This window comes from Dermochelys coriacea, chromosome 16, assembly GCF_009764565.3.
Source record: "Dermochelys coriacea isolate rDerCor1 chromosome 16, rDerCor1.pri.v4, whole genome shotgun sequence".
NCBI classification, from domain to species: Eukaryota; Metazoa; Chordata; order Testudines; family Dermochelyidae; genus Dermochelys; species Dermochelys coriacea.
The window spans coordinates 21,885,627-21,911,378 of NC_050083.1; the positions used below are offsets into that span (position 1 = coordinate 21,885,627).

Here is a 25,752-nt window from a genome sequence, read left to right on the forward strand (position 1 = left end):
TTTACCACTGACGTTTCAGACATCAACAATAAAACTGTCCATTAAGTTAGGTTAGACATGTCAGCTACTTTCAATATAATGATCTTATATTGAAGTAGCTCCTTTAATCCCAAAGGATTCTAAAGCACTTTAAAAGCTATCTATAGAAATCACTTCACTCACTACTGAGCTATAGACACCTCTAGGATGAAACATGGTAACTGGCACACACAAGCAACAGACAGAACAATTTAGGACAAGAAGTGAAGAATGCTGCAATCGACAGCAACTGCAGGAGCCAGAAAAAAGTACTCAAAGTGGAATTTAAAGAGGATTCTTGGAGGTCTGAAGGCTACATGCCTGCTCCTTCGGCATCCCCTCTCCCCCCCATCCCCTCCCCACCTTCGCCTTCCCCCTCTGGAAAGTATGCAAAGGTAATCAAGTGAAGTGGACATGGACTTCACCAAGTGTCCTAAACCCTCAGTCCCTGTCTCCAGGAGGTTATTCCATGATAGGGTATAACACGGTCCCAACATGACCAAGATTCTACAGGACATGAAGGAGAAAGACTTCTGATGCCTAAGAGGTTAATAAAAAAAGAAAAAGGCTTCGGGAGCAACCAGGAAAGCTATATAAACAGCCAGTTTGAAATCAATAAAGGAGACTCTGAAAGAACTGCAATGGTTTATGTAAGTGATTACTGAAAACACAGCACAATATATGCTGTTCAATACAGGTAAACCTAATTTTACAAAAAGAAAAGGAGGACTTGTGGCACCTTAGAGACTAACAAATTTATTAGAGCATAAGCTTATGCTCTAATAAATTTGTTAGTCTCTAAGGTGCCACAAGTCCTCCTTTTCTTTTTGCGAATATGAGGAGCCTGGACTTGCTAAGGAATTTGGAGGACTTCAAAAGATCAGAAGAATGTTCAGGGTAACAAAAACAGGGAACATAGAGAGGGAGGTTGCAAGAAAACGGGAGAGCAGAGGTCAAAGAAAGGCAAGGGTGAAAGAAATCAGGGAGGGAAAAAGGGCCAGAACCATATGGTGGGGCTACAAGGAGTCAGGTCAGAAAGGAGCTCTAATCCCATCTTAACCCAAGCACGATGAATCCTTCTAGAACCCATACAAGTCAGTGAATCAGCATTGCCATCCCTATTTAATAAACTGCTTTCAATCAAAGTTACTTTAGTTTTCTTTGCTCAGATTTGCTTGTTTATCCTCATGTTTATTTTATCATCGCTCCTGCCTTTATACAGACAGTGCCAGTGCTTAGCTAAATGGACAGATAACTCACCTAGTTTCACTATAGCCTCTGTGAACACTTCTAAAATGTTTGGCTGAAATGCTCTTGGGTAAGTAACTCTTACAGCAACACTCAGTGAACAACATATCCTTGAACCAAAACTTTTTGGAGGACAATTTTTCCTCTCTCCATTGGTGACAGTCTACTACTGTCAAAAAAGCTCTGCTACTTCAAACCTTTGTCCTCTATATCACATAATGTGGCAGACCTAAAAATTGCTTATAAATGAAGAAAAAACTGCCAGGAATTGAGTGTAAGTGGAGAGTGCCATACTGCAGAAAGTATAATGGTGAAATCCTAGCGGATCTTAAACATAAAAAAGAAGCTTACAAGAAGTGGAAGGTTGGACATATGACCAGGGAAGAGTATAAAAATATTGCTCGGGCATGTAGGAAAGATATCAGGAGGGCCAAATCGCACCTGGAGCTGCAGCTAGCAAGAGATGTCAAGAGTAACAAGAAGGGTTTCTTCAGGTATGTTGGCAACAAGAAGAAAGCCAAGGAAAGTGTGGGCCCCTTACTGAATGAGGGAGGCAAGCTAGTGACAGAGGATGTGGAAAAAGCTAATGTACTCAATGCTTTTTTTGCCTCTGTTTTCACTAACAAGGTCAGCTCCCAGACTGCTGTGCTGGGCAACACAAAATGGGGAAGAGATGGCCAGCCCTCTGTAGAGATAGAGGTGGTTAGGGACTATTTAGAAAAGCTGGACGTGCACAAGTCCATGGGGCCGGACGAATTGCATCCGAGAGTGCTGAGGGAATTGGCGGCTGTGATTGCAGAGCCCTTGGCCATTATCTTTGAAAACTCGTGGCGAACGGGGGAAGTCCCGGATGACTGGAAAAAGGCTAATGTAGTGCCCATCTTTAAAAAAGGGAAGAAGGAGGATCCTGGGAACTACAGGCCGGTCAGCCTCACCTCAGTCCCTGGAAAAATCATGGAGCAGGTCCTCAAAGAATCAATCCTGAAGCACTTAGAGGAGAGGAAAGTGATCAGGAACAGTCAGCATGGATTCACCAAGGGAAGGTCATGCCTGACTAATCTAATCGCCTTTTATGATGAGATTACTGGTTCTGTGGATGAAGGGAAAGCAGTGGATGTATTGTTTCTTGACTTTAGCAAAGCTTTTGACACGGTCTCCCACAGCATTCTTGTCAGCAAGTTAAGGAAGTATGGGCTGGATGAATGCACTATAAGGTGGGTAGAAAGCTGGCTAGATTGTCGGGCTCAACGGGTAGTGATCAATGGCTCCATGTCTAGTTGGCAGCCGGTGTCAAGTGGAGTGCCCCAGGGGTCGGTCCTGGGGCCCGTTTTGTTCAATATCTTCATAAGTGATCTGGAGGATGGTGTGGATTGCACTCTCAGCAAATTTGCGGATGATACTAAACTGGGAGGAGTGGTAGATACGCTGGAGGGGAGGGATAGGATACAGAAGGACCTAGACAAATTGGAGGATTGGGCCAAAAGAAATCTAATGAGGTTCAATAAGGATAAATGCAGGGTCCTGCACTTAGGATGGAAGAATCCAATGCACCGCTACAGACTAGGGACCGAATGGCTCGGCAGCAGTTCTGCGGAAAAGGACCTAGGGGTGACAGTGGACGAGAAGCTGGATATGAGTCAGCAGTGTGCCCTTGTTGCCAAGAAGGCCAATGGCATTTTGGGTTGTATAAGTAGGGGCATAGCGAGCAGATCGAGGGACGTGATCGTTCCCCTCTATTCGACACTGGTGAGGCCTCATCTGGAGTACTGTGTCCAGTTTTGGGCCCCACACTACAGGAAGGATGTGGATAAATTGGAAAGAGTACAACGAAGGGCAACAAAAATGATTAGGGGTCTAGAGCACATGACTTATGAGGAGAGGCTGAGGGAGCTGGGATTGTTTAGTCTGCAGAAGAGAAGAATGAGGGGGGATTTGATAGCTGCTTTCAACTACCTGAAAGGGGGTTTCAAAGAGGATGGCTCTAGACTGTTCTCAATGGTAGCAGATGACAGAACGAGGAGTAATGGTCTCAAGTTGCAATGGGGGAGGTTTAGATTGGATATTAGGAAAAACTTTTTCACTAAGAGGGTGGTGAAACACTGGAATGCGTTACCTAGGGAGGTGGTAGAATCTCCTTCCTTAGAGGTTTTTAAGGTCAGGCTTGACAAAGCCCTGGCTGGGATGATTTAACTGGGACTTGGTCCTGCTTTGAGCAGGGGGTTGGACTAGATGACCTTCTGGGGTCCCTTCCAACCCTGATATTCTATGATTCTATGATTCTATATATGGGTCACAATGAATGGTATTTGCCACTAATTAGCAAAAATGGCAAAACTTTTTGATAGTAAAAGATTACTACTAATGCAAAGTAAGTGTTGCAAAAATAAGGTTTCCTATCTTGTAGTTGTAAACACTTTTGTCTCTTTAACATGCACTTGCTATTACACCAGAGACATTAGACCACTAGTTTGTATTACACTCCATTTCTCTTTAAAGGAGAAATGTCACCATCAAGATGGACCAAGAACAGAGCACTAGAAAGTTTCTTCATGGCTGATTACACAAGAGATCAGAAACACGTATGCTTCACCCATTTCTTACAGAAACTGACAGTTCATGCTTAAGGTAAAACCTAACACTGTTATTAACAGCTGTCCCTTAATTCTGTATACTTTATAAAGTTCCATTAAATATAGTGCAATCAATACTAAAGTCAGTGAACTAATATTCATGTCAGTATAGTAAAAGTAACTCAGGAGTTGATGAACGAATTTCACTATGCTATGGACCAGATTTTAAACTGCCCAGTGACTGCCTGAAAAAGAACAAGTCCTCGAAGACATTCAGTGAACATTACTGCATATTTAGAGGATAGAATCTGGCCCTTAATGAGGTAACAGGTAAACCTAATCTACATATGCTATTTAAAAGCCCCTCCCCCCCCCAAAAAAACTGGTTTGCTACACCAGTTGTTATTATAGCAGCTGCTTGACAGTTGCTCCATAGTTCAGGTAGCAGGCAGATTCTTGTCATAAAGCTCATTTTCAGCTTTCCTAAAACCAAAACAACTTCCCTGCAATTTCACAGGCAGCATCTTGCTCTTAGATTGTGGGGAGGAGAAAATTTGGTGGAAATCAAGACATGAATTTCATAAGCTTGAATTTTTTTCTTTTTTCAGCATTTTCCTGAAGTTTCTTTGCCATCCCATATCTGACGAGTAAAGACACTGTACTTATACAAGTGCATTTTCATAATTTTAAATCTCCACTAGGTGTTGGGGAAGGCAATTTGCGTGTTCCCTCTGCAAGCAGGCAAGGGAATCTGACCTATTCTTTCTATTCAGTGACAGTGTAGAATAATGATAGTATGGTATGAGTGACCAGAGCGCAGCCCGAGTATATGGTCCCTATGAGCACATAAGATTCAGCCGCTGCCCAAAGGGGAAAAGGTGCTTTAATCTGGGACCTAAGAAGAAGCAAAAGGCTTAAAAAAATACCCCCCAGTCAGATGCCACAGCAAGATGAAACTGCCTCCTATTTTGACTAACTATCCTGCTCAGACACCCTGTTTACCTTCACCAGACCTGAAGAGCTCTGTGGGAAGCTCAAAAGCTTATCCCTTCCACCTACAAGAGTTGGTCCAATAAAAGATATTACCTCAACTACCTTGTCTCTCTCTTTATGGTATATCATGTCATTTAAACTACCTGATAACCAGGGTTCCTAGTTTTCCATGATAAAAAAAAATACTCCAATAAAACACATAAAAATCCAAGTTTTTCCACAATTAAAATGAAATGCTGAACTTTAGTTTCCCTAACCACCGTACATACAGGCATCTGTTGTTATTGATATATTTACAATTTTTAAGATGACAGCCCAAGCCCCACCCATTCTCTGAATTTTTGATTATCTGACTTGGCCCCGGTCCCAATTAGATCAGATAACTGGGGTTCCACTGTAGATGTTTTTATTTTTTCACAAAATGTAAAAACTAAAGATTCTCTGTAAAAACACAAATTCTGCATTTTTCCATGTTCTTCTGCGGCAAATGGATTTCTAGGATCCCTGCCGATAACTGAAATATTAGCATTTTTGGTATTCAGATAAACAAAAAACTAGGAGGGCTTGTTTTAAAATGGCAGACTTGGCATGTATGTCCTTGATAAGGTTGATAGTGAGGATGGGTGTGTTAATCAAAATCTATTCCAATCCAGTCTTTAACTTGGGGATTACGAATATTTTAATGAAATGCTGTCCCTGATCGTTCTCAGATAATGACCACTCCACTCAATCACACAATAGTTGGCATTCTAAGGCTATGGCTACACTACACTGCGTCGCTATAACGCTGCTAGTGCAGATGCTCAGCTTTACTCCAGCTCCTGCAAGTGGCGGTAGCTATGTCAGTGGGAGAACCTCTCCCGCCTACACAGCGCTATCCACACCGGTGCTTAGGTTAGTGTCACTTATGTCGCTCAGGGAGTGTCTTATTCCCACCTCTGAGTGACATAATTTATACCGACATAGCCTAAACTGTCACCACTATTCCTCATTCAACCCCCTCTTCTACCTGAAACGTTGTGTTTGTCACACATTAAAATTTGTTCACATTTTTGGAGCTTACACTTCATTTCTTACCGTGTTTCTATCACTTTAAGGGAGGACCAATCCTTTTATTGTGATAAGGTTCCTACTACAGAAACTTAAGATCACAAACCCCTCCAGCTAATCTACTAAATGTTTAACATCTTTGTCTTTCTATCTGAGCTTCAGTTCATAAATTTCAGTCACTCATGCAGAGGTAACAGAATCTGAGAGAGAAAGCAAAATTTTATAAGTATACCATTCAAAACAGGCACAGATCATCTCTGATGAACTAGAGAAAAGAGATGGTCTCACTTGAATGTATCTAACCCTCTTTACTACAGTGGGTTGCAAACCTATACAAATTTATGATGATGACTTGTTTGGGCAGAATGAATTATGACTGACTGTAAGGCATAGCCAAATGCCTTATGAGTCACTCTTTTGGTTGAAAAGCCATTATTAAGAATGGAAAAGAGGTCAGAGGGAGAAGCAAGGCAGACTAAATGAAAAATATTGACTGAATTAGTGGTTGGAGGAGAAAGGATATTTGTTTATTGTCTCCATCAATAAAGATTAAGCAAAGCCAAAGTGATTGTGACTGTGGGATAAAGAGCTGGAAGAAGAATGTTGAAAATACAATGTACATGTTCAAGAGGAGAACAATAGGGTGTGCATAGCTCCGTTTCTGGGATAGAATACATAATACTGAGCAATCTGGGGAATCAGATGCTCAAAGCAGGTCAAACATATGAGAAATAAATTTAGTCTTGTGGATTACATTTATAATCAGCTAAATTTATCAGTTTTAATATTTATCAGACTTTCAGAAGCACTCATTACAATAATATGTGGATAAGTCTTGTATAAACTTTAACCCTACAGCTGACAAATTAAATGGTAGAACACTCTGTTCTACACTTTACCTACAAAAAGACTGGAGAGAAGCTGCAGGTGGACACTCAACTGGTGCATCTACATATCAGTGTAACAAAGAGCAAATCTATCAGGTTATAATTTCACACCCTTGGTTCTGTTCCTATTTTGTAGTGTGCACATAAGAAGATGATTTGAGCTTTTATGTAAGGGAAGTTGACTTTCTGCAACAAGATATACAAAATAAAAGGCTGAAATACAATATATTCTGTTTCCATAATGTTTTAAGTATATACCTATCAAATAATAGGAAACAGGAGCAGGGATGTATTTAAAAATACTGTATGAAATTCATCTTGGTTTACAAACTCTGTTGTCCAGTGTCATGAGTCAAACCTAATAATGATGAAAGAAGTTTCCAGCATCCACTGAGGAGACCGTTTTCTTTTTCCCCCAATCAACTTCACATGATGGATCAGTGAATTGGTGTTTGTAATCTATCACTGCACATATAATATATGGGCTGAAATCCTGGCTCTGCAGACAGTCAATCCAAAACTCCCACTGATTTCAGCAGTGCTACGATTTTACCTACAGACCCCATCACTGCAGTGTCAGAAAGTCCATGTGGTTTAACATGAACTCTACAGGATTTCGTTTATACTTTAAAGATGAGTGCATTATTTCATCATCTACTTCCCATTGCAAAAAATCAGATTTTGAATCTGCAAATACTGAAAAGTTTTTCTAATTAGTGTTATCATATATACTAATTAGAATACAACTACAGCCATGATTACATTGCAGTGTTATTAAATATAAAAGCAGACACTGAAACTGTTGGCAGTTATAACAAATCTATGCAATGCAATGCTACCTTAAAGAAATGTACAGAATAAGAGTTAATGAAGAAACACTTCTCAGTTTTCAATTTATAAGTAACTCAAACAAAGAACTGAGGAAAAGTAAAGTTATCAGAAGTGTTCAGTCCTATTCTACCTAATAGGACACTATGCACTGTCATTACTTGATAATGAATGCTACCTACAACTGTCTAACAATACAATACACAAGCACAAGGCAAAAGTTAGACTGGAGAAAACAACTGATTCTAATGTTATATGCACATACATATCCAAGTTCTTCATGGCAGGGAATGTGTCTGTCTTTGTGTTGTAGGGCATTCTGAATCTTATAAATGAACAGGAGAGTCAGATTTACTCTGGACCAATCCTCCGGAAAATAGTTTTTGGGGTTACAAATGTCCAGTTCTATTTGGTGTAGTATGGACTGGATTGTATCCCTCAAATCTATACAGGGAGGGCCTCCTCCATGCAAAGTTCTCTCCTTTCCACATGGAACAGGGGGCAGCTACCTCAATGGAGCTATGGGATCATCTGTGGGATGAAGGGGAGGAGGGCATCAGGGAGAAGCTGGCATATCAAAGGCAGCAATGAAGCGGGGGAGATGTGCCATGGAACATTCCCTCCCCCCTCAAACTCTGTAGGACTCCAGGTGAAAAGACAATGCATTCCCAGGCCTTATTACAACTCTGTGCCCCCAACCCCACTATAGAGATCCTTGGGGAAGAGGCCAGCTACGAGATACCTAACAGCACAGCTCCACGGAGCCATGAAGCCACTGCAGGTGAGAAGTCTTTAGAGTCTGAGAACTGTTTAACATTTTGTACTTGGGGAATATTTCTGAAATATTTCAGTGTTTATCACGTGAAGTTTTAAATATTATCTTTATTCTGTCCCCTCTACAAACCTTTCAAGGAATTTCTTATCCTTTCCAGGTTTAGTTATTTTAAAAAGCCAAAGACAGTTATTTTGTTAAACTGTTTAACATTGTCATTTTGCTATGAGTACAAAATGTTCTTTATCGTGATTTCAAGCTCACCAGTATCTGAATTTACTTTTCCAACATAACAGAACAAAGAGGATTTGCCATATCAGATGAGATTTCTGGTCCACCAAGGCCCCATTTTCTATCAGCGGTGGTGACCTATACTTAACATTTCTTTGGGGAGGGAAACAAAATGCACCAGGCAATTGTTTCCTTCTTGCCCCTTACCACGATCAATTTAACTCATGAAGCACGGAATCCAATTACCCTATTTTAGCATGCATAATTACAGACAGTATTAACGGTCACAAAAATTACCAAGTCCTTTTAAAATCCAGCCACGTGATCTGACATCTAATTGTGCAATCCAAGAAACGTCAAGACAGCTGCCAGAAGAGTCCAAATGGAAGGTAACCTTTGCTACTGAGCCCGCTTTTGCACAAGCGCCATCCCTGGACGGGATTACAGCACTACTGGGGGGAATGGGGTGGTCGAGGCAGCTGCTGGAGCACAGCAAGAGATTCTGGAGCGGGCTTACGGAGCACTGGTGGCCTAGCAGAGATCCGGGGGCCGGCCGAGGAAGGCGGGAGCGGGCAAGGGGAGTTTTGAGAGAAGGAAAGCGGCCGGGCGCAGGGTGCCGCGCAGAGAGGAGTCCCGGGGGCTCTGGGGGGCCCACCAGGGCTATGGGGGAGCACAGAGCTCGGGGAAGGAGCGCGACTGGAGATCCGGGGCGCGGGGAGGAGGAGCCGCGAGGGAGCCCGGGCCCTGGGGTGCGGTGCCCCGCGAAGGGCCAGCCAGGTAGGTCTGCGGGGCGGAGGCGCTGGGGACGGCCCGGGGAGCGGGAGCGGGTCCCTTACCTCTTTCCAGCGGAGCTGCCGCAAGCTGATCTTCAGCGCCTCCAGCGAGGTCTTGGCCTTGGAGCTGTCCACGGTGACATGGGCGGGCCGGCCCCACTCCTCCCCGGCACGGCGGGTCGAGCCCCGCTTGCCCCGGCCCCCCTTTCCGGCACCGCGCCGCTTGGTCTGACCCTGCGAGCCCGGGCCGCTGGGCCTCCTGCCCTGAGCCACCGGGGCCGGCGGGGGGACCCCTTCGGCCTCCTGCTGGGGCGCCGGGGCGGCCTCGCTCCGCTCCGGCTCCTCGGCGGGGGGGGCCGGGGAGCCGCTCTCGGGCTCGATCCCGGGCGATTCCATTACCAGGCGGCACCACCCCCTGGGGCCCCGCCAGCCGCTGCCATGGCCGCGTCCCTCCGGCCGGCGCCGGTGGCCATGATCGCTCAGAGGGTTGGCAGCGGCCGAGATGGGGACCGCAAAGGGCCAATCAACGTCAAAGGCAATCTCGGCTCCCGGCCCCCCTCCCCCCTCCCCTGGGGAAAGCGCAGATGCGAGGGGCGGGGCGTCGCCCGTGGCTGTGGTCACGTGACGGTGGGGCACGCCGCCATCTTTGCAATGGGCAGAAAGCTCTTCCCCGCGAGGGCTGAAGCTCGGATGGAGGCCATTTTGGAAGTAGGAGGCAAGCTCTGAGCTAATTGACCTGAAGCTATCGAGGTAGCCATCGTGGAAGTGGGAACAAAGAAAAGGACTGCAGCCCCCCCACCCCCCTTGTCCTGGGTGCCAAACCCTAAGGAATCGCTGCTGTGGGGAATGGGTTTGGGCGATAGGGGAAGAAGGGCAAATTGCTTGACCCACAATAACAGTGGGCTATGTAATGTACTACAGCTCCTTAAGGGGCAAGCTGCTCTTGCTTACAGCTTGTGGCCCCTTAGAGACTCACACATTTATTTGAGCGTAAGCCTGCGTGAGCTACAGCTCACTTCATCGGATGCGAATACAGACTAACACGGCTGCTCCTCTGAAACCTTGCTCCCAGCTTGGAATCCCCAGGGGTTCCAGTCACAGGCCAAAAATCCCTATAGCCTGGGTCCCGCCCTTCCCCCAGTTCAGTCTTGTTCCTCCCGTGTTTCCAGGAGTCTGCGAGGGTGGGGAGCGAAGAACACCAGATGATGTCGCTCACTGCCTTTTGCATATGGTGGGACCCTTTGTTTCCAAGCTTGGTTCCCAGACCAGTCTGTGGAAAAACAGTGACATCCCAAGATGGAGTCTAGAGCCACGGGCTGTTGTCGCATGTCCTTGCAGAGTCATAGCAGCCATTACTGGCGGCTGTCTGTAATGTTCTCAGGAAGGCTCCCCACGTGGGAGATAAGCTTCTCCTAATGGCCCATTCCCCACCCACTGTCTAGAATGAAAGCATCTTGTTTAGTGGGTATTCCCCAGGTGTAACTACATTTGAAATGCAGAGACATAGTCAATATTAATAACTTCAGATACAAAAGAATGATACATGCATACAAATAGGATAATCATATTCAGTAAATCATAACCTTTTCAGTGACATGTCACATGACTTATCTTGCATAAAATACATCATAACTATGTCATACTCATATCATAATAATATGACTGAAGAATATGGGCTGCAGTGTCACAGAAGGCTTTCGTGGGAGGACTTACTGTGGGCAATGTTCGGCTCCCCTTTACGATTAGCAGGGAGCATATGCATCCTCCCCCTAGCAAATGTTGTGGAAGTTACCCTGTGTAGGGGATCTTTGTCTCTCTCCTTTGCAGTGAACAGTTTCAGTGACGGGAGGGATGACCTCCCCACAAAAATCCCAGGCCAGCCAAGGAAAATTCACCCTTAGACGAGGATTAGCAAATCTCTGTCTTTAGTTTCAGGATACATTTTAAAAATCTAGTACAGCCCAGCAGATGCACAGTCTGACCTCCCCCTTTCCCAACGCTCCTGCCCCGTCTGGCTTTTACAGCTGGGCTATGTAGAATAGGAGAGGTAGATGAGAAGAGTAAAGTGGTGTGATTTCTTACTAGCCACTCTAGTTTGGGCTTGACAAGATTCATCACCGGCCCAGTTCCACTAGTCCAAAGGCGGTACAATGTTCTGCAGCAGTGCCTTAGGCTCTTCATCTTCATGGTGGATTTCCTTTCCCTTCCTCTGAAATGACTCGTCCTGAGATTAGAAGGACTAACATCTCCTTGGAGTCAGACATATCCTTTGTTTGCCAAAAAATAATAATTCAAAAAGGTGCAAAATTAGAGAGCAGCTCAGGAAGCCGCCATCCCTGTGTTTGCAGAATGACAGTTTCCTAAATTAACCCTGTACTACAACAGAACTGGGTGTTCAGGAATCTTGATCTTGGAGGACACTTTTGTTCCTAAACCCTTTATATCTCCTCCAAAATACACACATTCCAAAATCAGCCTGGTCTTTCTTAGTAACGTACACATTAATTGTTGCTGAAAAGGAATCACTGGACTTGGCTTTCTTGAAGGATGGCTTGGTAGCATAATAAACAACAATAAAATAAATAATAGTAATAATAAAATAAAGGCTGTTCACAGTCCTAAGTAAAATGGGTTGGATATAATCTAGCTCAGGACCTAAAATCATCCCCAAAGTCACCATCATTAATTAGCCCCCTTATTCACAGGGTCAACAGAGGGATGATGCACTGAATGGGCTTCAGAGAATGAACTTGCCAGCAGAGGTAAGACCCTTTGGCAAAGCAATGTGGGGAAATTTACAGGCTCATGGCTTGGCTGTACCTGTTCTGTCGTTAGAGAACAACCATTTCCAGCTTTGCCAAACTGATGTCTTTCATCAGAAAATACTTGAATCATTTACTGTAAGATTGATATAAACAAGGACAGAACTTAAGGAGGTCCAATTTCAAAGTGTGAATCTAATTTGTAAGAAAATTGTTAATGAAGCTACTAATCCAACATACCTAATTTAGCTGATAGAGAGCTGGCCAATACGGCCCTTTGTCATCTTGAGACTAGAGGACTGTAATACTTTGCATACTGAGACCACTCGGAAACTGAAGCTAATACAGAGCACAGCAATACTCTTTCAGCGAGTTTCATTACACCAGTGTTCTGGGATCTGCACTGATTGCCAGTAAGTTTATAGATGAGATTCAAGACATTGAACTCCCCAAACAAAAGAACTCCCCAAGTTATTTAATGGATCAGATGGATAGCATGAAAATAATAGAGATTTTTTTCAGTGAAAACAATTGCTCTTATGGATATATAAAATAAGCACATATAATACTTTTTTATGCACACGTAAATCAAATATATCAAAATATTAATTCAGGAAAGACAATGAATCTGAAAACTCCTGAGGGAATCTGAAGAATAGTTTTTAAAACAGCAGAAGTATGTCTTCTTTTTGGGATTAGTAAAGTTAAATGAGCTTTCGTGAGCTACAGCTCACTTCAATTCATCCGATGAAGTGAGCTGTAGCTCACGAAAGCTTATGCTCTAATAAATTTGTTAGTCTCTATGTTGCCACAAGTACTCCTTTTCTTTTTGCGAATACAGACTAACACGGCTGCTACTCTGAAACCTAAAGTTAAATGGAAAACAAAAAGTCTTGGATGACATGTTTTCACTGTGCCTGTAGGTGGCACTGCAATCTGCTGTGAAATTTATTTGTTACTCCAGAAAGTGCACCTCAGTATTCTATTACAAAAAATTAAAATATTCTGTGTGAGAAAAAAGGATCTCTAGAACTAGTTAGAATTCAGGACAAGATGGTAGCTCAGACCATGCTATCAGTCACTGGAAACATGTTATTTATGTGGCAAAGGGGACAGGGCTGAATGGGAGGTGAGGAGGAATAACTTTAATAAAAAAAAATTTTTTTTAAAGGGACATCTAGACAATGGTGGGAAGTGGAAAGGAAAAGCACTGTCAGGAAAATTAAGATACCATCTTTGGAATTCTAAGTACAGAAGATAGGAATCCAGGGGTTACCAGAGTAGGTCAGATTTTAGGAACAAGACTGTGTCTAAAGACTGTTATCCCATCTTCATCCACCATCTCCTGTTTCACAGAAAAGGGGGAAATAGAAAACAATGTACCTGACGTATTGTATGCTTCTGCTGAAGTAGGAACAGGGGTGACCCTTTCCCACAGGTGGTCAGCAACTCAGCGCACAGCACAAAGCATGAAGTTTAATCAGCCTGTTGACATCTTATTACAGCAGCCTGCATAGCCTCACCTGAGATCATAAAATTAGCCACATCTTTTTAAAATTCAAGTGCAGTATCTATCCTTCTGACATCCACTCCCTGCAGGGCACTGAGAGATTAATTAGGGAAAGACTCTACCTAAGAAAGTGTCAGTCATCACCAGGTGGCTATTAAAGGTAGTGCCTTGGCTGCTTGATAGCTGTACAGATTCTTAATGAAAAACTCTGGAGATTCCCTGAGAGCATGACGTTTATGCTAAAGCCCTGAGGAGGACTCTGTTCAGAGTTGCACCAGGAGGAAATGGTGCCTCAGGTAGGTACAGTCTCTCCAGATGTTATTCCTTATGCAAGTGTCCTTTTAAGGTTAATGATCGGCTCTTCATATCAGGAAGAATCTTTGTAGAGTGTGAATGTAAAACTGCGGATTTCACAGACCCAGAGGCTGAAAAGCCCTGTCTTCTATTCATCTGATACAGCACAGACCATGGTAATGTCCCACACTAACCAGCATATATCTAAGCCTTTTCTGAAGGGACCAATTCTGGGAGGAAAAGAGGAGTCTCTTTTCTCATTGCTCATTCAGTCTTTGGCGTCTCTGTTGAGACTGCCTAAAAGGGTGCCAATTCTAGTGGTGGTTTTAGTGATGACAGCTGTCCACCAACGCCTCTCACACAACAATTATGATTCACCAACTCATGTCACACAGATCACCAAACAGCCACCAGATGGTAGCAACTGCTGGTGACTGCCAGCTAGGGTGGGATTTAAACTGGTGACCTAAAAGTGAAAGGCTCCTTATCCTATTATCAGCCTCCTGAGCCACCTAGCCCCCGGGACAACACTTTGTAATGTATGTTAGAGCTTTTTCCATCACAGATGTCAGAAATGCTAAAGGAAAACCATGGATTTAGTTGACATGGGCCAGACTGCATAGGAGTATTTTTATATACAATTTTGATAGAGCCATATTTCTAAAAGGTTAATAATTCACTACCTACTTCTACCCAGTCATACACCAGATACTTGGTTTGCTTTATGCTACAGGCATAAAACCTTCATTTCCTGTTGAGATAAATGGGGATGATATGTACTGTACGGCATGAAGTCAGACTGTATGTAGTATTCCTGTACTGCAAGGTAAGGGAGTAAAGTATAGGTTGAGTAGTAATGAGGTAGCAATGGCACAGCAGAAGAAGCAGTATCATGCTGTATATTGCCGGTTAGATCTAGTGGCAAAAAAGCATGAATTTTTAAATTCTCTCTTGTAAGGTAAAGGGAAATTGAAAGTTGCTGTGTGCTGCTAAACACAGATTTATATCCTAGAGAGCCCCTCATCCAGAGATTTGCTCAAGCAATCCTTGTGTAATAAAGTTCAGACACATATTCCTGGTAGGAGCTATATATAGAACTATGCTGGGAAAAAATATTTATGAAGAGTGTCTACCTGAAGAAATTCTTACATCTAGCAATAGCCATGTCAGCTTTGGTGGGCCTGACAATACAGGGGGCCACCATGATACCACAAATCAGATGAGGTCTGACATTCTGTCATCTGAGGACACAGTGGTGCTCTCATACACATTAGCCAATACATTATCCAGTCCCAGTAATGTACCTGATAATGGAGGCCAGATAATGATAATCTGGCCAGTAAGAGACCTGGATTTGAGTCCTACTTTAATGGCCTTTGTAACTGTATTACTGTAAGACAGGGCTATCAAATCACACAGATGGCAGTCTCACCCCCCAGGGAGGTAGCAGGCAGGCTGTGAGTTCAGATTGCCCTGTACTCTACCTATCTCCTAGCCAAAAGCCTTGCTCATCCCTGTGCTGATTCATACTTTATTGGATCATCTACAGCATGGTATATTACATGTGTACACATGCCTTCCCAAAAGGTGTGTATGTAACAACTGCTCAGTACTGGATCGATATCTGGTCTACTCCTGCGGGATCACATTGCCATTGAATGGCTGCAGCCCACTAAAGGGAGAAGTCTTAATACTACTATATAAGCACAAACGTTATTTCACTGACTAATGCTAAATGTCTACTTTTGATTTGTAACATCTGAGAACCTGATTCTATGAGTTATGATCGTGCAGTCAGGAAACTGACGTGTACCATATGACGTCCAATCAAAACAACACATTTGGAATATCAACAGCATTGCAAGCTCCAGGCATGCAAAACTCATGAGTCAGGCTTCAAAAAGTATCAGGAGATTATCTTAAAATTCATGGAAATTTTGTGAATAATAAATTTGGGGATCTTTTTATTTGCCCTCTGGTTTCTAAGTCTTTACAAAAAGAAAAGGAGTACTTATGGCGCCTTAGAGAATTTGTTAGTCTCTAAGGTGCCACAAGTACTCCTTTTCTTTTTGCGAATACAGACTAACACGGCTTCTACTCTGAAACAAGTCTTTACAGTGAACTTGGGTCACAGTTTCATGCTTTTCCCTGTAGCCATGAAAACTAGCAACTTACATGAAAGCTGAGATTCTCATGTAATCACAGGACTCCAGAATCTGGGTATTTAGGATCAACATCAAATATCATGAGACTTGTGATATAAAAAAAAAGTCACAACTTTTGTATCAATACCAACACCAAAATGGTCTCCTGCAAGCTGCAGAACAAGAATTATTTGCAGATATTATTCAGCAAATCATTTTGAATACGAAATAAATTTGAGAAAACCTATGGTGCATTCATGGACAATTCACAAACAGACACAAGGAAAAGTTAATCAAATAAGTTATCCATAGGAACTATCCACTCTGCGCTCTATAGTAAGTGGTTCCTTCTGTAACCATGGTGGGAGGGTTTTTTGTTGTTGTTGTTGTTGTTGTTTTAATAAATTGTGCCTTTACTGGTCAACAGGAAAACAATGTTTTAAAAATGAAAAAGTCAGGAGAAAACATATCTGGTAAACACAGTCTCTCTTTGGGAAATGTCTCTGTTGTAATTATACTTCCCAGGCTGGGTTTAAATTGGTTTACATAAGCATATGCTCACAATGTTTATGTTAGACCACTGAAGATTTGTGGTTGGCCTACAAATACAAACAAAACAATGGCTGCATACTTTGGAAAAAAATGTTCATGATAGAAGATGATGAAAATATGCATAGTAGTAGATGACATTTCTTATTCCTGAATCCTCTTGTACACAACTTAGGAACTGGCCATGCATAAAAGGCTTGCAGTTGTAATGGAGAGATTTTCTGGCTACACTACAAATCTGAACCTTCAAGACATTAGGCTTCTGTTTCTCCCCGAACACCACAAATCTGTATAACTATCTAACCAAACAGAACCTCCACCACCCGAGCAGATATGTGACACTGAGAGAGAGGGACTGACAGTGATGAAACAATGACAGTGCTACCCAGCCTGATCCACATGTCACTTCCTGATTTGGTTCATGTGGCAGTTCAAGAGCCTCACTGCAAGATTTTGCCCTATTTTCATCTAAATCCCACTGCAGCTGAGGATAATACCAGCTAATTTCAACCAATAGAACCTTATTTATCTAACCTGCTCCTTTGGGTTTAATCAAACATTAGCATTTACAGACATGTGAGGGTGTTTCCAGGTATTTTTGGCTAACCCGGATTCTAGTGTAGCACCTTACTGTCCTGAACAACAAAGAAGGGAGCTACCTGATTTGCAACGCACAAGAGGAATCCAGGGTCAAAATCTTCAGCCAACTGTGAACTAATTCATCCATCTTTATTTTATGCAGAAAAGCTCAGCTTGGGTTCAGCACATAGTTAATGTTCCTGCTTTGTTACCAATTTTCTGTGTTAAATTAAAACACAAGATGAGGTTTTTTTAATCAAGGTCGGACACTGCCTTAGTCAGGAATAGAAACACAGCCTGCTCCTTTGTTTCCAAGTTTGCTCTAGCTAGGAAAAAGCATCAGCTCCTAGGGCAATGGAGAAGTGGAGCATGTATGGGGGTCTTCTGGCTTTACAGTGAAACCCATGGCGGCATGTCAAGGCTGAAGAGAATTCCTGAGATGAGTGAAGAGCTGGTTGGCAATGCCAGTTCGTGTTCCTTTTTCATTTGTGTCCCGATTCTGTGAGCCCTGCTTGCAGACATCAAGTGAAAGTGACAGATCTTTCTGTCTTAACAACAAGGCTTATTCTTGGGTAAAGTAAGTGATTAGATGGAAAAAAAACCCCTCACCATGAAGTACTGAATGTCTCAAGCTTTGGAAATACAATCAAGACTTGCATTTTATTTATATTGTTAAATGTGCAGTCTTAAAATGTTAAGCCCATTATGATGGTGTCTTCTCTCCCCTCACCGACATTCTTCAGCTCATCTTGCTTTGCAGTGGCAAGGCAGGCAGGTTTTTGGAATTGGTTCTGAGTTTGTTATGCAAAAAAATCCACCCCAACATTTAAATAAATATTAAAGTCCTGATCCAAAATCCATTGAAGTCAATGAAAGACTTTGATTCAGGCCCCAGATGCTTCATTTTTATTTACCTCTCTCCAGGAACGAAGCCAGAGAATTTGTCCCCCCCCCCCCCCCAACATGCATGTTTTAGATTTAACAGCCTTCAAACACATGTCTCAAAGACACATCAAAACTATCGGATTTTGATCCCCAACTTCACATCTGTCCCAGATCCCCTCTTCATCGTAAAAACCTCACCTTAATACCCACTGGCTCTCAGTATCCTGAAAGTGAGAGAACACTGCCTGTTTCCCTGTTCTTAGTAAACATACACAGCAAGACTCTGCTTTGAAAACAAACTCCCATCTCCTAATTAGTGGTAAGCAAATTAACCTTTTAAATCTTATAAAGCTGTCTGCCAGAACGCTTGAGGACCTAGCTTTAAGACCTCACCTGCCCATGGTACTCTTGCTACCATACTAGCTGGTGTCGGAGGTATTGCTAAAACTGGTGCAACAAAAAGTTAGAGGAGATCAAATACACTGAGCTGGGAGTAAAGTGCATAGGGCTTTCAGGTCTTGCAAGTAAGCTCTGAAAGTGATTCCTGTAATAAAGATTTTCACTAGCATTACCCTAGGTCTGGCTTGTTGTTTTTGCTAAGCCATGTTATTTATTGTTTTAATCAGCATAGCTCTGCAATACAGAAACAAGTCATCCTTGCAAATATAAAAACGTTAACAGAAGAGAGGGAGGTTTCAGAGTAGCAGCCGTGTTAGTCTGTATTCGCAAAAAGAAAAGGAGTACTTGTGGCACCTTAGCGACTCACAAATTTATTTGAGCATAAGCTTTCGTGAGCTACAGCTCACTTCATCGGATGCATCTGTGACATTAAAACCAGGCTTTTTGGTTTGTTAAATGTGTGTAATCAGAGACTTCACTCAGGCCTGCTCTACACCTAAAACTTAGGTTGATCTAGCTACTTTCCTCAGGGGTGTGAAAAAAATTCATGCCCCTGAGAGATATAATTAAGCCAACCTAAGCCCAAGTGTAGACAGCACTAGGCTGACAGGAGAACTTTTCTGTCGACCTAGGTACTGCCTCTCGGAGAGGTGGATTTACTTCAGCACCCCTTCGATCACTGTAGTAAGTGTCAATACCGCAGGAGTGGAGCTGCAGCAGTGCGTCTGTGCCTCTGTAGCGTTTCTAGTATAGACATACCTTCAGCTTAATAAAGTCACTGGGGTATGTCTTCACTAGCAACGTTAAAGCGCTGCTGCGACAGCGCTTTCACGTGGCTGTGTAGTCGTGGCTCCCAGCACTGGGGCACTGTCTACACTGCCACTTTACAACGCTGAAACTTGCAGTGCTCAGGGGTGTGTTTTTTTAAAACACCCCTGAGTGAGAAAGTTGCAGTGCTGTAAAGTGGCAGTGTAGACAAGGCCTAGAAATGACATGTCATGGGTGTTGCAATGATGCTCACTCTGTTATATGGCAACACCCTGATGGGCACGAATGGTGTCCCTAGCCTCTGTTTGCCGGAAGCTGGGAATGGGCGACGGGATGGATCACTTGATAATTCCCTGTTCTGTTCATTCCCTCTGGGGCACCTGGCATCGGCCACTGTCGGAAGACAGGATACGGGGCTAGATGGACCTTTGGTCTGATCCAGTAGGGCCATTCTTATGTTCTTATGTACTGTTACTGTATAATGTCCCTTTAAACAAAAGCTCACTGTTTTCTTTCTGATATTTACATATCTATTATTTATAAACCTGTGAACACTTCCTAAATAAATAAATAGTTTTTAAAAAAGGCTTCCTTTAAAAGGTTGCAGTGTCCTTGTAAGTTGTGAGAGGTAAAACCCTTGTCCCAATTGTTAGGCTGGCTGGGAGCTGGAAGAAAGGCTTTTAAAGCTGGTGGGTATGGCAGCCGCCTTCCATTCCGGCTAGAGGAGGAAACAATTAAATAAGCCTTTGTTTAGAGATAGCCGAAACAGCAGCAGCCACCACCCAAAACACAGGCCACATGAAAAGCCTCAGGAATCTGAGCTGGGGGGGGTGGGAAGCAGGGGGCTTCACTGTGGGTTTTTTAACCAGCGTGTTGTCTAACTTGGCCCATGGGGCTCCCAGGGCTGTCACCATTGGAAGACTTGAACACAACATCCTCTGCCAGCAGCGTAGGAGCTGAATTATTGCACCTGTCCCACTATGCTCAGCACAGCTCCTTGCAGCAAGTGTCTAATGTCTATGGTTTATAATGTCTACGGTTTGGAACGACACCTTCTACTGCTTCCCACTGAGAATGGGGGCGGAGATTGTGACATAGTGGCTAGCGTTGTGTACAGCAGGGACAATCCAAGTGGTAGTGGGAAACTTGAGTACCATGGATAGCAATTGTGACTAGAAATGTGGGGTGAAATCCTGTTGCCCGTGAAGTCGATGGGAGTTTTGCCACTTACTTAAATGAAGCCAGGATTTTACCCATGGTGTGTTACAGGCATGCTGGGTTAGCACACTAACTGGCTAGTGTAGACAATGCCTACATGTACTGCCTCCCATTCAGTGAACATGAGTCAAAGGAGTCTTTCCTATGTGAGCTCCAAGAAACTCTTTGAGGCTCACATATGCCAAACAGCAGCAGCAGTGCTAGCAAGCAGTTTTAAATGAGAGGTTGGGATAGTGGCCATTCTCTTCTGTTTTAAGGAAACCAAACAATTTCACCTTACCCCATTAGTTCAGCGACACTCACAAGAAGGTAATCTAGGTTATTGATTCAGGCTGGGTGGATTTTATTTCCCTATTTTATTAAATTAGGGCTCCTGAAAATATAAAGAAAAAAGCACCAATCACCCTGAGCATTCAGCACACAAATGAGCATTAAAAAGCTATTGCCTAAAGAGAACTCATGAATCTGCAGGTGCAATGCAGAATCTGAAGAGTGGCACATTGGATAGCAAAAACAGATTCATTTAATTGCATATGTAAAATGAAACCTATATTGGGGTACTCTGAACAAATGAAGGATTAACATAAAGCTGTGTACATTTAAATGGGAAATGTGATATTATAGCCAGGGAAAAAAGAAGAAGCCTGGAGACAAGACAGACAGAAGAGCATAGCAAAGAAGAGGCTAATTGAAGGACTTGTCATTGCTGACTCAACCCTGAATGATGCCCACAATATCAGGAAGATCTGCTAGCAACCCTAGTATTCCTGAATGCATTGACTCCAACCAATGGTACATAGAAACAGGACTAGTTCCTCAGGCTGCCCCTCCCTTTACGATGAGGTTCTGTAATTGGCCAGAGTTTATGGCTGCTGCCTTCCTCCCATTGACTTGTGCTCAAACCTGCCAAGCCACTTGGGCCAATCGCAGTCATGGGAGTGAGGCTTGGAGCAGCACAGACTCCACTGTGGCATAAAGTGTGCATAACTGAATGGGCGGAGATAGGTCCAGAGCGAAGGATTGTTGTCATAACTCTTGCAATAATATAGGTGTCTGGGCAGAGGCTCTGAGACCAAAATACCAAGAACAACCACTTGGCAGTGCATATCCTTTGATTTATCAGTTAGCGGACACACTTGCAGTATCAGTCACAAGGTTACAGTTCAGTAATGGGAGCCCCACATCCTCTGTGGTTTTGGAACTAGATACCCTGTTATGATATCACTGATCAAGCTCCATATCTTGAATTCTGTTCATTAAAAAAAAACCTCTCTCTTGTTAAAATAGATATCACAGAGAGTATAGTGTGTGATCATATTTAAGCATGCATAGTGATATTATTTGTATGATTAAAGGTTATAGTCACTCACTTCATAAACAAAGGCCCAGATTAATTCCTGGTGCAGCTGTACTGAAATCAGTAGAGTTACCCCAAGGATAAGCATGTCTCTGACTTTTAGGCCCTATTCAACTTACACCTTTTAAACCCGATTTTGCAACTGGTTAGTGACAGGATTGCTTTAGAAAGTTGCACATTAAATGGCTCAGCTTTTCTGTCATCATCAAAACCGTGCCTGTGCATCTGCTGTTTGCATAAGTTCATCCTGAGAAATTTGGACAGCTGCTCCACACTGCCTCAGCAAGGGATAGGCTACTACAGAGCAACATCAGCAAGCTGTGACACAATACACCATGGGATGCCCTACCTCAGAAAAGGCTGGAAGGAAAAAGAGGACCAGCCAAACTGGTTGCACAAAGATGGCAAGGATGCATCACTGCAAGAACCTGTAACTGGTTCAGCATCTGTGGGAAGTCAGCCAGGTGACACTATGCCTCTGGCAGGGGGATACAGGGCTGTGGTTATTAACAGAGCCTTGTCCATATTGTGAATTGATAGGAATTCGTATCTGGTTACAACCTTGGCTAGAAGTTGTAGTGTGGACAAGGCCTTCCACTGTATCATTTTTTGCACAGTTGTACACAGTAGGGAAAAAGGCACAAAATCAAACCAGTGTTAAAACAACATATATACGGCTAAAAACAGAGAAAAAGACAGACAAATCAGTTATAGCTGATATTCCATCCTTAACTCATCCTGCCATGTCTCTAGCACAGTAGCTCAGAGGATAGGCAACATCACCCACTGTTTTCAGATGCCCTGGGAGAAATTGCCCCATGATGTAAACTTCATTTCCTCCATAAACAGCTAACAATTCAGTTTCAGGCTCCTCGTGTGCTTCTTCAGTCAGATCCTTACTATTGTCAGTCCTGGGTTTGTATTTAAAGGGACGCTGTCAGGGCAGCATAGCCCCCAATGCAGAGTTTGTAAGACAAGATTCCATAAGGCTAAACTCCAATAGAAAGGTCCCCATGGTTGGTTTCCCCGATGGGCGCAGAAAGCCTGTTTCTAAAGGGGTAACATTTCCCACAGCCTCTGGCAGCAAGCTGCGCCCGCGCTATAATGCAGGGAAAGGAGAAAGTGAAACGGCTCCGAACTGACCCTAAACCAGAGTTTCAGAGTAGCAGCCGGGTTAGTCTGTATTCGCAAAAAGAAAAGGAGGACTTGTGGCACCTTAGCGACTAACCCATTTATTTGAGCCTAAGCTTTCGTGAGCTACAGCTCACTGCATCGGATGCATCTCAGGAAAGCTTAGGCTCAGATAAATGGGTTAGTCTCTAAGGTGCCACAAGTCCTCCTGTTCTTTTTTGCTAAACCAGAGTGAAGCCGACCGGCGCTGGCTCCGTCCCGCCCGCTTGTGGGGGGGGATGCGGGGTGCCGGGCGGGCCAGGGCCGGACGAGCCGGTGCGTGGCAGGGAAGCCGATGCTATTGACAGGTCTCTGCATGTGCCCTCCGGGGAACCGCCAGGGGGCTGGCTGGGGAAAATGGCCAGGCCAGGGGTGTGGGGCCGGGCTGCTGGGCGGGGCCATATGCCGCCCCCGGCCCGCGGTCACGGCAGGCCCCGGGGGAGGGGGGGGCAGAGGCAGGAGCCGGCCCCCCCCCGCAGCACCGCCCCCGCCCGTCACGTGAGGGAACTTGGGGCCAATGGGCGGGAGGCGCCGCGGGCAGCCGGGGGAATCTCGTTCAAAACGCGGCCGCCTGGCAGCGGGGTGCGCGGCGCTGGCTCGGGGCCCCCGCCGCCCTGCCCGCAGCGCCGAGCCGAGCCGAGCCGAGCCAGCCCAGCCCAGCCCAGCCCAGCCCGAGCGCGCGGGAAGATGCCGGTGAAGAGCAGGTACAACCTGGTGGACGATGACTGCGACTCGCGGGTCCCGCTGCACAACGAGGACGCCTTCCAGCACGGGATCCACTTCCAGGCCAAGGTGAGCCGGCGGGGCCGGGGCCGGGGCCGGGGCCGGCGCCCGCGGGGGGGGACCCCCAGGGCCCCGGACAGTGCGTGGCAGCCGGGCCCCCTCCCCTGCCCGGGGACAGGGACGCTGCGGCCAGTGTCCGGGGCACGGCCAGCGCCAGCTAACCCCCCCCGCGGGGGGCACAGGGAGGCCCCGACGCCCGGCCCCGGAGCCGGCTCCCCGCGGGCGGAGGACAGCGCGGCGGGGTGACCAAGCCGAGCAGCGCTTCGGTGCCTCCGGCAGAAACGTGCCAGGGGAGCGCCGCCCTCCCTGGCAAGCGGGGGCCGGGCCGGGCCGGGGCGGCTTTGCCGAGCAGCCGGGCGGGAGTGGGGAGAACCTTTTGCTCCGCGAGGCGTCCGCGGGGTTCAGGCCCCAGGGACCAGCCCTTCCTAAGGCTCGTCTGCAGCGGGTCACTGACCAAGAGCCCGGGCCGGCGGTGGTGTCCTACCCCGGTAGCTGTGCTGGCAATCTGGGCGGACTCTCTCTCTTCTGGAAGAAATCCCTTTATCCCCTTATCGTGAGATGGGGCGTTAGAGGAGCATAGTTCTGCTGGTCAATTTCCCCCAGCCCATAGCGGTGTATAGGTCGGGTCCCCTAAGAGCAGTCAAACTAAGTCAGCCCAAGGGTCCCTCTAGGCCCCTCTCCTGGCTCCCAGGGGCCAATCTCAGCTGTTTCAAAAAGGGAATGAGCAGAACAGGGCAATTATCAAGTGAGCCATCCCCTGTCATCCAGTCTCAGCTTCTGGCAGTCACAGGCTTAGGACACCCGGAGCGGGGGTTGGATCCCTGACCATCTTGGCTACTTGCCCTTGATGGATTTTTTCCTCCATGAACATATTTAATTCCTTTTTGAACCCAGTTCTAGTTTTGGCCTTCACAACATCCCCTGGCAACAAGTTCCACAGGTTGACTGGGCAGCGGGTGAGGAAATGCTTCCTTCTGTTTGTTTTAAACCTGCTGCCTGTTAATTTCATTGGGTAACCGCTAAGTATTGTGTTATGAGAAGGAGTAAATAACGCTTCCCTGTTCACTTTCTCCCCACCATCTGTGATATTTTTTTTTTACAAACCTCTTTCATATCTCTCCTTAGTCATCTTTTCCCCAAGCTGAACGTTCCCAGTCTTTTTAATCTCTTCTCATAGGGAAGCTGTTCCAGACTGGTCAGAGTTTTTGCTGGCCTTCTCTGTATCTTTTCCAATTCCAATGCATCATCTTTGAGACAGGGCAACCAGAACTGCATGCAGTATTTAAGGTGTGGGTGTAGCATGGATTTATGCAGTGGCATTATGATATTTTTTTTTGTCCTTTTGTAGACTGTTCCTTGTTTACCACAAGCAGTTGCATCCTCAGCTTGTGTTGCCAGATTATCAATATAATGCCGTTTGTCCACTCTCTCAAGGCGTTTGACTTCCCCATGTGCCTTGCTATGCTGCTCATGGTATTTGTCCTTTACCTTCTGGGATTTTGTGTCTAAAACTTTTTTCTTCAGGGCTCATCTGGTTTCTATGGCATTTCATGTGCTGGGTGTAATCCACTCCTTCCTTCTCTTCTGCCTGTAGCCTAGACAGGCTTCACTGCTCTGTTTATAAATTGCTGTTACTTTGTCCCACTTCTTGTTGATCTCCCCATTTGCATTCCACTCCTCTTCATCAAGGTCTGCAAGTGTTTGAAACTTGTTCATTAACTGCAGAACGAAGGCTTTCTGCACTTTTATCTATGCCAAGCAAAGCATTGTGTAAAATCATAGTCCAGTGTATATTGGAGGCAGTCGATGGTGTTCTCAGACAAGAGCAAGTGTGGCTGCACAGACCACATCTTCATTCTACAAAACATAATAGAACAGTGCTTAGAATGGCAACGGCAATTCTACATAAATTTCATAGACTTTGAGAAGGCTTTTGATAACTTTCACAGGACCAGCCTATGGAG

The 25,752-nt window shown here is 44.8% G+C and overlaps 2 protein-coding genes across 6 annotated transcripts in view; one reads left to right on the forward strand and one right to left on the reverse strand.

The window, feature by feature from the left end:
• TTLL11 (tubulin tyrosine ligase like 11) overlaps positions 1-9,955 on the reverse strand; it is a 123,580-nt gene extending 113,625 nt beyond the window's left edge. For 2 of the 3 annotated variants that reach the window (XM_038374293.2, XM_038374292.2), the window contains exon 1: positions 9,434-9,955. In XM_038374293.2, coding sequence (XP_038230221.1) covers positions 9,434-9,766 — 333 coding nt within the window. In that variant the 5' untranslated portion in view covers positions 9,767-9,955. The remainder of the gene's footprint in view (positions 1-9,433) is intronic. The other variant, XM_038374295.2, reaches the window with a different exon arrangement.
• A 4-nt stretch (positions 9,956-9,959) lies between these two features.
• The window catches only part of LOC119844079 (carboxyl-terminal PDZ ligand of neuronal nitric oxide synthase protein-like), a 73,397-nt gene continuing 57,604 nt past the window's right edge, over positions 9,960-25,752 (forward strand). The window contains exons 1-2 of one of the 3 annotated variants that reach the window (XM_043498935.1): positions 9,960-9,980; positions 23,682-23,797. In XM_043498935.1, the coding sequence (XP_043354870.1) occupies positions 23,693-23,797 (105 nt within the window). In that variant the 5' untranslated portion in view covers positions 9,960-9,980; positions 23,682-23,692. Of the gene's footprint in view, positions 9,981-23,503; positions 23,798-25,752 lie in introns of those variants that run through there. The other 2 variants (XM_043498933.1, XM_038374305.2) reach the window with 2 other exon arrangements.